This window comes from Amphiura filiformis, chromosome 1 (assembly GCF_039555335.1).
Source record: "Amphiura filiformis chromosome 1, Afil_fr2py, whole genome shotgun sequence".
In the NCBI taxonomy this organism is placed as follows: domain Eukaryota; kingdom Metazoa; phylum Echinodermata; class Ophiuroidea; order Amphilepidida; family Amphiuridae; genus Amphiura; species Amphiura filiformis.
The window spans coordinates 8,336,048-8,349,771 of record NC_092628.1 but is presented as its reverse complement, the minus strand read 5'-3'; the positions used below and the strand labels follow the sequence as shown (position 1 = coordinate 8,349,771).

The 13,724-nt window shown below is 33.2% G+C and overlaps 1 protein-coding gene across 1 annotated transcript; it reads left to right on the top strand.

Moving 5' to 3' along the window:
- Positions 1 to 13,698, top strand: LOC140167843 (uncharacterized). Its single transcript, XM_072191137.1, has 6 exons — positions 1 to 362; positions 11,273 to 11,377; positions 12,109 to 12,234; positions 12,611 to 12,742; positions 13,091 to 13,222; positions 13,571 to 13,698. Exons 1-6 carry the CDS (start codon positions 299 to 301, stop codon positions 13,696 to 13,698), a joined length of 687 nt encoding a protein of 228 aa, XP_072047238.1. The 5' UTR covers positions 1 to 298.
- Positions 13,699 to 13,724: the final 26 nt, after the last annotated feature.

Below are 13,724 nucleotides of genomic sequence, written 5' to 3'. Positions count from 1 at the left end.
TCAACACAGGATTAACCTATCTTTGCTAATAATTTTTGGTGCATTTGAAGCTCCGCATGATTTGAAGCTCCAAATACGAGGTATCGTCTAAACTTCACAGTCAAGTAGACTTTACGTGTCGAATTTAAACTTGCATGGACCGTGGATGAGATATTTTACACAATTTGCGAAGTTTCAATAATTTTGCAACAATCAATATTCTGTCGCCAAGAGTTGGCATTTGAGTGGTGGAGTGGGTTGCCTTGAACGGGAAGTTCAGTGTTGTTTGCCTACAATAAGGACTACAAGTTGAACGAATATGGCGGTCAGGTTCAGGTTGAAAAGCATTATCTTTCTATTGGCTCATATTGGATTGATAGCAGGTAAGATCATACGCGAAGTCTCTAATAACAATTATTTATTGCATTTTTATTGCTTAAGCAAAACACTGCTATCGGTTATTTACAGTTTACGGTTATTTAGGATTGGATAAATTGGACATTAATCTGTCAGTCCGGCGTATAGAAAAGCATAAATGTACATGTATATAATATTAATAATAATAATAATGATGATGATGATAATAATAATAATAATAATAATAATAATAATAATAATAATAATAATAATAATAATAATAATAATAATAATAATAATAATAATAATAATAATAATAATAATAATAATAATAGTAATAATAATAGTAATAATAATAATAATAATAATAATAATAATAACACTAATAATAATGATAATAATAATAATAATAATAATAATAATAATAATAATAATAATAATAATAATAATAATAATAATAATAATAATGATAATAATAATAATAATAATAATAATGATAATAATAATAATAATAATAATAATAATAATAATAATAATAATAATAATAATAATAATAATAACAACGATATTCAATTAAAATAACGTACGTGTTAGCATGGTGTTAGCGTTTGCGTAAAATCGCAGATATGGTCAGGGCTGGTCGATTTGTTTCTAAAAGTCTGACCATACTACCATGTAATTACTGTACATGGTCAGGTGACTAAATTTGTTATCACAGTTGTGGAATCATGGACATTTTTCTCGTGTATGAAATAGGTTAATAAATGCGTATCACTTGTTGCTCGAGAAATTGTACAAAATAATGCACTTGTACTGAGATGTTGATGCGTCTAATGCACGAGCCCCGAAGGGGGGATTGCATTAGACGCATCAACATCTCAGTACAAGTGCATTATTTTGTACAATTTCACTCTCAACAAGTAAAACGCATTTATTAACCACCTATGAATGTTTGAGGATTTAAATTTGTACATGGGAACGTTATCCGTTCACTATATAAGGTGGCAACACACTATGTTGTGCGGGCCCACCAATCCAGATTTTACGTTTTGGGGATTTTATTTCAGCTGTATACAAGTAAGGAAATTAATCATTTTTGGCCAAAATGGGTTTATTTTATTTTATTCCTTTTTTGATCAAATGCAAGGCGCAAAAAGATTCCAACAAGCGCAACAAAGCGACAACACAGTTTCTTCAATGATGCTTTATTTAAAGCAGTTTTTATTTCAGTTTTTACTTCTCTGTACTTTTTATAACTTTCATTTTATTTGTCAGTTCTTTTGTTCCAGTTTTCTTTTGTTCCTTTTATTTTAAATTAAAGGCACGCATAAATTCACCACTCTCAAACCAGATGTCTAGTCCGTGGAGTTTTGAATAGGCCAGTTTGTCACTTTTAAAACTTGACCGTCGTCTAATTAAATGCATGTAACTTTACTTCTTGAAGTCACATTGGATTCAATGGGGTGTCATAATGTGCCGGATTAGATAGTGCATCTATTAAACAAACAAATTTACCCAAGTATGGTTTAGTTTTAAAATTAGGATTTTTCTTCGAAGTGTAAGGATACTGTTTTGGCGCAGTATATTTAGTCCCCTTTGTTTACATTATCAATATAAAGGGTCTTAACTTCCCCCTAATAAATCGAAGCGTCACAAAGCATTGCGTTCAGTCACAATGGTTAATTTTGTGAGAAAATAGGACGTTTTAAAAGTTGCATCTGAGTCCATAGCAGTTAGGTTTTCTTTAACAAACACATGAATAAACCTGGCCTACTGCAATGTTTGAGAGTTGACTCCTATGGACTCAGATGCAACTTTTAACACTGTTTAAAACGGTCTCTTTTTTACATAATGAACGCTATGACGTGTGACGCTATAATTTGATCCATTTAAAAAAAATAATAAGGCTATATCCATACCTTTTTAAACAGTTGCATTTTGTCAAATATTTTTCGATTTATTTTAAAAACTATTTAGGGAAACTTATAAGTTGTGGACCCTATATTATCAAACAACTATTATCTGTATATATACCCAGCAAACACAAAAACGTTTTAAAAACGTTTTAAATAAGTTATATTTTGGCTTAGGTAAATAATACTTAAATAACATTATGTTAAAATGTTTGAACCCAGCAAACACAGAAATGTTCTTAAAATGTTTTTTTCCAAAACCTTTTAATAACATTTAAATGTCGGGTTATATAAAGGTCATGAAAACGTTTTTAAAACATTATTGAAAATATTTTGGGCAAACATTTTTCGCAAAATATTTTTTCAACCCCAAAATAACATTCTGTTTATAATGTTTTGTATCAAGTTTTCAAGAATGTTTTTGGAATGTTATTAAAACGTTTTTATACCCTTTATATAACCCGACATTTAAACGTTTTCTGTAAAACATTTTTGTGTGCTGAGCAGTAGATTATCAAAAAATGTTTTTTAAGGTTATGAAAACGTTTTATACTCTTAATATACCCTTTATATAACCGACATTTAAACGTTTTCTGACAACCTTTTATAACCTTTGCGAATGATGTCGAAAACGTTTTGTGTTTGCTGGGTATATTAAAAAACATTAATTACTCTGAAAAAGCATGTACATGAGATAGCAACCAAGTTTGATTCATTAAATATGTCTTAAAATGCTTTCTGAAAGATTTAACATTAATAGTATTTTTCAATTCAAGATAAAGGCCATTGCAAAGGGCAGGACAATAGTATTATGAATTATGCTAAAGGGTTTATTCGTTAGTGAGTATCACGCCCAAAATGATAATCGAATTTCTGTAAAAGGTTCTGACTATAGCAAGTATCATGCCATAATGATAATCGTGTTTCTGTAAAAGGTTCTGACCATAGTAAGTATCATGCCATAATGATAATCGAGTTTCTGTAAAAGGTTCTGACCATAGTAAGTATCATGCCATAATGATAATCGAGTTTCTGTAAAAGGTTCTGACCATAGTAAGTATCATGCCATAATGATAATCGAGTTTCTGTAAAAGGTTCTGACCATAGTAAGTATCATGCCATAATGATAATCGAGTTTCTGTAAAAGGTTCTGACCATAGTAAGTATCATGCCATAATGATAATCGTGTTTCTGTAAAAGGTTCTGACGTAGGCGTAATTACATCATGTGGGTTTTTTTGTGTGTATGTTAATTTACCTTTTCTGTAGAGGGTTGTGGCAACCATTAGTCAATTTTCATGCCTATTAAAAACGACATTTGTTTAGCAAATCCAAACACGACAAGTACGAATAGGTCAACATCACAATAAAAATAATGCATTATGTCTTTAAGGGCTGGGGTATGGACGTTTGCACAGTATTTTTTGTTGAACATGAGACATATCGAATTGCATTCTGAATACTTCGTATGTCCTTCTGATATCAAATAATTTTGATTTTTTGATATTCGCGATATAATAAATATTTTATGGTAGATGATTAAAAATTGATATTTTTGCTATTTCCCAGAAGTAAACCTTCTTAAATCTAATGATATGTAGTTAAAGTGTATGTAGCTGGGATAAAAAGCCGATGATTAATTGACAATATTTTGACCTTTCATATTGAAAATATACATTTTTTTCCAAAAAGACCTAATTTTTGTTGGTGTTTTGGGGAAAAAATCCAAAATCTAAAATCTAATTTTTATAATTTGTCATAAAATTTGTATTATATCGTGAATTTCAAAAAATCAAAATTATTTGATATCCGAAGGACATTCGTCGTATTCAGAATGCAATTCGATAGGTCTGGTGTACTCTCAGCTCCAACAAAAAATACTGTGCAAACGCAAAAAATGTTAATATCCGATCCCTTAACCTTTTTCTATACATTGAAACTTCACAGTTGCATGATTATAGACCCTGGTAGATACCATCCAGGGTCTCTATATGATACCACTTCTAGTTTGAATGCACTGACATGTTTACTTAAGGTTAGCCGAGAGTTTTTCATGCGCTTGATTTCAGAGGGGCGTAAGTTCATAACAGAAACAGCCATGCAGAAAATGAACAAGCGTACCGGGACGTAGGCCTACTTATATACAATAGAATATCGATCCACGGTCAAGACATGAACAGGCTATGAAACTTGGCTTAGCTCGTGCCCGGAGCTCGGATGCCGGGGGGGTGGCACAAGCCGTTTTCGGCAATTTTCTCAAGGATTTTATAAATTTTAAAATTGATTGGGGCACTTCGTCAAGCTACGCCCTGGAAAATGTGTTGATTTTGAATTTATAGCCTTGATATCTTTGATGAAATCAATGCTGCTATTCCCTGATTTATACAATGAAAGGGTAGGCAACCGGGTAAGCAACAACAACAATATCAAAAAGCAATTATTTGTAAATCGAATTTGGGATGAAAATCAACAAGACAGACTTAGCAGGCCTACAAATTTCTGAATTATATAAAGTGAAAAACAATCAATCACGATTCACTGCACTCAGCGAATCAATCAAATAAAACTAAAAAAGAAAGGAGCAATAAAGAATAAAGAAAAAGAGAAAAAGAAAAAGAAAGAGAGAGAAAGAAAATGAACGAAAAGAAAGAAAGAAAGAAAGAAAGAAAGAAATGAAAAAAAAAAAATGAAATGAAAAAGAAAGAAAAGAGGAAAGAAAGGAAGTAAAAATGAGAAAAGAGAAAAAAAAAGAAAATTCAGCCACACGGAGACTCGAACCCACAAAAATAGTTCATATTAGATTCCTAGTCCAACGCTCTATCCACTGAGCCATAGATCAGCTTACGAAAGTGACTGTTCTCAAAGCGGATGATATAACTATAATTGGATGCAATTACATGATGATTACAATCGCGTCCGCATTATGGCTCTTAGAATAAACACGCATGTCGGCGCTGAAATTTTGAACGAACTGATGGAGGAAAACCTCGTTTTTTTTGCAAAACTAGCTTCAATTTGGAGTGAAAATCCAATGGAATAGCAATTGGCAGAATGTTGAGAAATAATGTAGGTATTCAGATGTCTAAATTAACGTCTCGTAATCAAGATATCGATAATTTCACAAACCAGCTTTTTCTCAAGCAAATTCTCCAAAATTTTCCCCCAAAAACGGGCTTTTAAAATTTAATCGGTACTGTATTTGGTTCTTCCCCATGGCAACATTATTTCTTTGATCGATTTGTAATACAATACGAAAAAGAAGAAAACAATCGCTCGGTGTGGATTTATACGGAGCGCACATTTGAAAAAAACCTCATGGAACGTGTTTTTGATCTTGTGAACATGGTGGGTAAAAATGCTTTAAACGAAGGATTTTCAAATTTATTCTAATAATTTGTATATAACACACACAAAAATGTTAAGCTACATCCAATGCAATACTTTATATAAACGATATTGTTAACACATCTAACGTACTTAGCTTTATTCTGTTTGCAGACGACACCACAATACTATACTCGCATAAAGATATAAGAAGCAAATTTTGGTTAATTAACAATGAACTAAAGGAAGTCAGTAATTGGTTCAGAGCAAACAAATTATCAGTAAATGCCAGTAAAACCAATTATATGATTCTGGGAACACCACATATGACGTCCAAGAATTGGATAAATATTGATTCAACAACAACTGTCTGTAATGTAGATGTTAAGATAATTTTAGACGAAATCGTTCTAGAAAGGGTAGATAATACCAAATTCCTGGGAGTACTCATAGACGAAAACTTAACATGGAGGTGTCATATTAACTGTATAGCAAAAACTATTTCAAGGAATATTGGTGTAATGAACAAACTCAAATTCTTTGTACCAGATCGCATTCTTTACACTCTATATTGTACCTTTATTCAACCTTATTTGAACTATGGAATATTAATATGGGGAAACACATGTAAAACATATTTGGATAAAATTGTGAAACTCCAAAAATGGGCGATACGGACAGTTGCCAGTAGTCATTACAGAAGTCATACAGCCCCTTGTTTGCCAAATATAACATTTTAGCAAACAATGACACCTATAAATTAGAATTGGGAGTTTTTATGTATAAGTACAGTATTAATGAATTACCGAGCTTATTTGACAGTTTATTTACCCTACGATCTAATATTCATGATTACCAAACAAGAAACGCTAATAACTATAACTTGACTAAAAATAGCAGGGTTTTCACCGATCACGCTGTCCGTACAGCTGGTCCTTTATTATGGAACTCATTGCAAAAATCTTTAAGAGCGTCTTATTCAGTGAAACATTTCCGGAACGTGTACAAAAGACACTTAATTTCAAAATATGATTAATTGACGAGCATTGTAGTTTTTCTTTTGTTTCTTGTTTGTTTGTTTGTTGTTTTTAAATTTTATTATTTGCTGTTGAATTTTCTGTTTGGTAACTTTTCTGTTAAAGGGGATGGCTACCTCTGGCCTTACTGGCCTTTCGGCCATCTCCTCCATGATTCTTTGATGGTATTTTTATAATGCGTATTTTGTATTTCTATGTGAATTGTGGAAATAAATAAATAAATGAATGAATGAATGAATGAATGCACCAACATTTCACTCGCTGCGATATTTGATTACTGAGAAAACTCTGTTTTAGAGAACAACTTTATACGTCTTTTATACGTTTTTTATACGTCTCTTTGTGTAACCTTAAATGATTATATCCACAATTTGCCGACAAATTAAAAGTACATATTCTTCAGGGAAATTGTTTCAAAATATTTTATCTTATTATGCACAGTAAGTTGCATATTGTGATATTGTCCTGTTACTAAAACAAAAAGGGCCATATAAGGGTACACGCGTCTTGTTGGTTGAAACAGCCAAAAAAACGATTTTCATTATTCAAATCAATATTATTATTGAAAAATAACACTTTTGATGTTTTGCCAAATTAATTCTACAAATCATATACTTTGAAAACGTGCTTGTTGTTTTAGCCCTCTTTACCACATAACTCAAGAACCACTGTGACCTACAAAAGTATATCTGTGATATTTGAATTCTTCTACACTCTAGCTACGAAATGATCAATGCAATTTTTCCCCAAATTTTTTACCAAATCGCAACAGTTTAAAATAGTTGCTAACGTTAACTCAAAGTCGTTGTGTTATCATACAGCTTAACCGATCCTATAACTGTTTTGTTATTGTTGTTATTGTTCTTGTTCTGTTTGTTCAAGGGCAAATCGTCGTGTTCCATAATATTGCACTTAGTCATTTTGCAGCAGAAGCATTTTTGTGTTTATTTTTTTTACGCTTTTAAAATTTTGACATTTTAATTATATAATTAAAAAGTTATCTATTACTTCTAAGACTGCACAAATGGTACATACGACGAGCACTCCTTGCCTCACAAAAGAAATATTCTTGGGCAAACAAATCGCAACACATAGTGGGATACGTGAAGAACAAAATACGTTTCCGAGAGAAACTTGTTTGAAGGACATGTTACTAATAACGGAGTCGATACTCCTCCACTGTTATCTCTTAATGGACCGTTTGAAATTGAAGCTTAAGGTTCCAAATTTTTAATGAATCTTCAATAATAATAATAATAATATATATATATATAAATCACTATCAACTCGTCATACGCCGATTTTCCTCCTCTGTAAAAGTATGATAACTTTTGTAATTTTCCGTACGCGCGTCTGTTAAAATAACCATACATGATACAATTTTACAAACGAGTCAAAATAGAGAAGGGTTGGACGTGTATGATAGAATAATTATTTGAAATTAAAGCAGAAACTTGAGTTGCGGACTATACAAAAATGAGAATAGTCACTTTGACGTCAAAACTGTTTTTGAACATTTAGAAATAGTCAAACCTGATAATAATTTTAGTTTATTTAGTCTGTTCTGTGATATGTTATGGTTACTTGTATTTCAAATGCAAGTATTCATTTATATACAGTGTGCATTGTTGTTTTTTTGTATATATTTCTTTCTTTTTTTAATTTCTTTTTTTTAAAGATTGGATCTTATAATGAAAGACACATGCACACACACACGCACACAAAAACAAACAAAGAAAGAAACAAACAAACAAACAAGCATAGAAAACAGCAGTAACACATTTCAATCAACACGATAGTTTTGTAAAATGCTAACTCAAGCACGCATAATTTCCATTTCGTGATTTTGCCTGAATTTATACCATAGCTCAAAAACACAAGATGTTAATTTCATCACTAAAGTCCCTTAAAAATGAAGGATAAATCAATCAAATTGTCATTTGGTATTTTTGATATGAAAAATTTGGCAAAAAACAAAGAAAACAGCAGTTTTGACGAAGTTGAAGCCCCATTCAAATACATGTAGATAATTTATATACTGTCAGTATATAAATTACAGATTCAAGTAAAATGCCTTATTTTGTCTTAAATATACGGCTTTCGGCTGAACCACTAGCAGGCTATATTAGCACATCTATGACAATGACAAGGGTATAATATACCAAAATCTGAATTGTGATGATTTTTACGATCGTCCGGATGAGCAAATCACTGAATGGGTCTTTAATGTTTCATCCAGAAGAGGTAACATTTTGATCATTGACTGCAAATAAACCAAGCCCTGTATTTGCAGCCACGTAAAGAGGAACCTTTTATTTTATATGTAGGATCTGTTTTAGGTCATGGTATATTATTTCGGTACGGTGTACTCAGCTTTATATACATGTAAGTTGTCATTAATCAAACTATTCACAACCCGGTGTTAGCGTTGGTTCCGTTTAGGCAACACTGTAGTGAACTTTTCTGTATACAATACTATCAGATATTAAATGAAAAAAGTCTTTTATGCTATATATAGCTTGAAAAGAGACCAGGTCTGTTTTGTTCATTTCCATTTACAATACAGCCTGTCTCAAAAAAAATTGTGCAAGTGAAAAGCGCCCTCTCTGGCAATTAGAAAATACCGTTGTGAAATAATGTTTACATCAACGTCCAGGGTGTAGTCTCAGCTCTCAAATGCCGTTTGTTCTGTTCAATTTGCTTGTTTTAATCTCGAGATATGTTTAGTTAAAGACGAAAGGGTAAAATTACAATTGTGCCACTTTTACTAGGGAAGAGGGCTTTACATGTAACAGTGATAGCATCAAGTTTATCAAGAGTTCCTTCATGAAATCAAAAGAATGCATCAATTACACCATACACAAATTTTTGACTGTTTTTACTGTTTTATCATGATGCAGGAATGATGATTCTCTTTTTCCATTTCAAAGAGATTAAAAGGTAAATAAATATTTCACATTCTCCTGTAAAAATGGATTTCACATTCTGCTGTTCTGCATGTGCGTGTCAATTATTTTATCATGGTAAATACTGTTAAAGACATGTTAAAAGACAAACAAATCTTGTGCACTTATACATGTTATAGGTTAATGAAAGCGTATTACTTGTTGGGAGAGATATTAGACAAAATAATGCCCGCGTGCTGATGTTGATGCGTCTAATGCATGCGCCCGAAGGGGGGGGGTGCATTAGACGCATCAACATCAGGTATCATTGATTTACATGTACAGCTCTCTTCCCTAGTAAAAGTGGCACAATTGTGATTTTACCCTTTTGTTGTTAAATAAACATATCTCAACATTGGAACAAGCAAATTGAACAGAACAAACGGCATTTGAGAGCTACGACTGCGCCCGTGACGTTGATGTAAGCATTATGTCACAACGGTATTTTCTAATTGCCAAAGAGGGCGCTTTTTACTTGCACAACTTTTTTTGAGACAGGCTGTATATTCCGTATTCGGCAGTTGAACCATTAATAACCTATCGTCAATGGTGGGCTCGTTAGTGCAAGTTCATTCATTTTAATGTATAGCTTTAAAGCAATAATGTAGTTTTTGAACAATTATTTTAGAGTGTTAAATATTATTTTCACGATCAGATTATAATGTTCCCTTTTCAGTTTTGAGCCAAACTAATGAGGTGAAATAATGCAAAACTCTAGGAATTGAACCTCTTATCAAAGAAAGCACGATTCCCTAGTTTTAGTCATATATTTTGCGAACAAATACAACATATTTTTAAGTATTTAGTATTTAAGTTAGTAGTAATACTTTGAATGAAGTAGTAGTATTTAAAATCACAATAGCAGTGATGTCATTGAGGGAGGGTGTCTATAGTGGCTACATACAGAAAGATTAAACTTTGAATATCAATCAAAAATCATAAAAATATCTTTAATTTTTTGTAGTATTACTAGAAATTATAGGATACTACTATCATTATAATAGGCAGTTTCATGGCCATAATTTTAAACAACAACCATCTCTTCCTACTTTTGAAGTTGGAGTTGACAGCTTTCCCCGTTTTCAAGCTGAGTTGTCTTAAAAGAATTCAATAAAAAAGATGAAAACAACACCGCAAATGTATTTCTAGGTAAAGCAGATCAGCAAATGTGCAATATGAAAATGCTCAATTGCTCATTATGGTTGTTGGCGGCCATCTTGGATTACAAGATGTCCCTAAAATTATAAATGGCTACCAGAAACCATTTTGGATTTTACGTAATATATAATAACTCCGTATATCTAAATAAATCCTTGAATGGATTTTTGCCCATACAATAAATTAAAAACAACATCTCAATAATGTATTTAAGAAGGTCACTGGCAAATGTGCAAATATACAAATACTTATTATGGTTGTTGGCGGCCATCTTGGATGTTTTGCTGAAGATGACCCCAAAATAAAAAATTAACCCCTGTAATGAATTCCTGGTTATAAAAATAATAAAAATAATGACCCCTCAATCATGTCTCCAGGTTCGTATATTCAAACGTTATGTACTCATATGAATTCCAAGATGGACTCCAGTAACCATTTTGGATTTTGTCATTTCCTGGATTTAGGCCACAATTTTGTGAGACACATAGGAGCTCAGTTTTTTTTTTCTAAATATGCGTAAGCACCAGAATGTACTTAAAAGCCTTCCTCTGCTCTTACAGTTCACGGAAAGACCGAAAGCCCTGCTAAACCAACAACTGCTGAGCCAACTGCAGAGCCTGTTGGCCAAGGGGGAACAACTATAATTTCGGAATTAAATATAACAGGTTAGTTGAGGTTTTGACATTTTAGTGGTAAAGACCAATAATTGGACAGATATGTGCAAGACTGGAGCTTAATACCAGTAGCGGATCCAGGGGTATTGTAGAGAGCGCCAAACCTCATGTTCTTGCAAAATCATGCAAAATAAGCCCAATTGGACAATGTGTACATGTTGGTTCTGACAGCTCCTTAGCCCACGTATTTGGGACAATTTTTCAAGTCCCGAATCTGCCACTGGATACCCTTACCACCATAGAACCTCTTAAAATCACACCTCTTCTATATCTTTCCTGAATCCTAACCGCCCCGGAGCCTCAAACGTCTCTGAAAAGCACATGGATGGGCAACTTTAACTATTCCCCTAGTGGCGTAGCGTGGGTCATCACATTGGGGGGGGTCACTGCCCATGATGGGGGGGGCACCGACCATTTTTCGTGCCCCTATGACGCTACGCCACTGTATTTCCCTATTCCCGGAAAATACAGCACTATTTGGGGGATTAAAATAAAATTGTCCTGTTTTTCCAAATGAAACATAGCAATCCTAATCCTTTAGTTTTAACTTTCAGTGAAAGTCAGAGAGACAAGTGATGAAAAAGACTGTGTCTGTAATCCAAAAATTACCCTCGTGTGAGTGGTGGATGTGTCAATGTCATTTGGATATGTCATATGTGATGTTGAATTAGATTGTTTTCATGGTAGTAGTGATGAAGAAACTGATCTTTATATTATTACAGAAACATCAACAAGAGGTGAGATAACTGATATTATAACAGAAGTGGTAACCGAGTTGGTAACCTCCCTAGAACCCAGCATTGATAGAACAGACAGTCCACCTGAACCCACGACTGGTTTCAGCTCAGGTATGTGACACAAAAGTACAAAAAGGTGGTGGGGTGTCGGGGTGTTCGTGCTACCTACCTATCGGACAGTCACTTGCCTCAAATAACTAATAACCAGCTCTAATAACTAATAAGATCTACAATTATAGTAAGGATAACAGTTGAACAAAAACATATTGTCCTGCTTTAAAAAAAAACATAGCTAAATCCTAATCGTTTAGTTAGTTCTAAATGACAGTCAATGTCAGGATGACAACAGTGATGAAATAGACTGTGTCTGTAATCCAGAAATTTAATATTCCTGTGTGAGTGGTGGGTGTGTCAATGTCATTAATATGTGATGGTGAATTGGAATGTGTTCATGATAGTGATTAAGGAACTGACCTTTGTATATTAGTTACAGAAACATCAACAAGAGGTGAGATAACTGATATTATAACAGAAGTGGTAACCGAGTTGGTAACCTCCCTAGAACCCAGCATTGATAGAACAGACAGTCCACCTGAACCCACGACTGGTTTCAGCTCAGGTATGTAGCTGTATGTCACACAAAAGTACAAAAAAGGTATATAGGTGTGGTGATGTGTCGGGTGTTCGTTTGCGTGCTGGTAGGTGTAGTCTATCTGACAGTCATCTACCTTAAAATGACACGGGTATCTAGTGTTATGAAATATTTTTAAGTCTAACGAACTTAATTTCTATTCTAACTAACATACCACAAGCCCTAATAAATAATTAGGTTTACAGTTATAGTCCTAATCGTTTAGTTAGTTCCAACTAACAGTCAGTCAGGTAGACAACAATGTCACTTGCATATGTGATGTTGAATTAGATTGTTTTCATGATAGTGAGTAAGGAACTTACCTTTGTATATTAGTTACAGAAACATCAACAAGAGGTGAGATAACTGATATTATAACAGAAGTGGTAACCGAGTTGGTAACCTCCCTAGAACCCAGCATTGATAGAACAGACAGTCCACCTGAACCCACGACTGGTTTCAGCTCAGGTATGTAGCTGTATGTCACACAAAAGTACAAAAAAGGTATATAGGTGTGGTGATGTGTCGGGTGTTCGTTTGCGTGCTGGTAGGTGTAGTCTATCTGACAGTCATCTACCTTAAAATGACACGGGTATCTAGTGTTATGAAATATTTTTAAGTCTAACGAACTTAATTTCTATTCTAACTAACATACCACAAGCCCTAATAAATAATTAGGTTTACAGTTATAGTCCTAATCGTTTAGTTAGTTCCAACTAACAGTCAGTCAGGTAGACAACAATGTCACTTGCATATGTGATGTTGAATTAGATTGTTTTCATGATAGTGAGTAAGGAACTTACCTTTGTATATTAGTTACAGAAACATCAACAATATGGCGAAGACTGAGTTTTTTACTGCCTCTTCTGATTATCACTACATTAATCTCAAGCATCTCACCCTTTATTTGGATGGATTGGAGATCTCTGTATCTTCATCCATAAAGAATTTAGGGGTCATTTTTGACCGT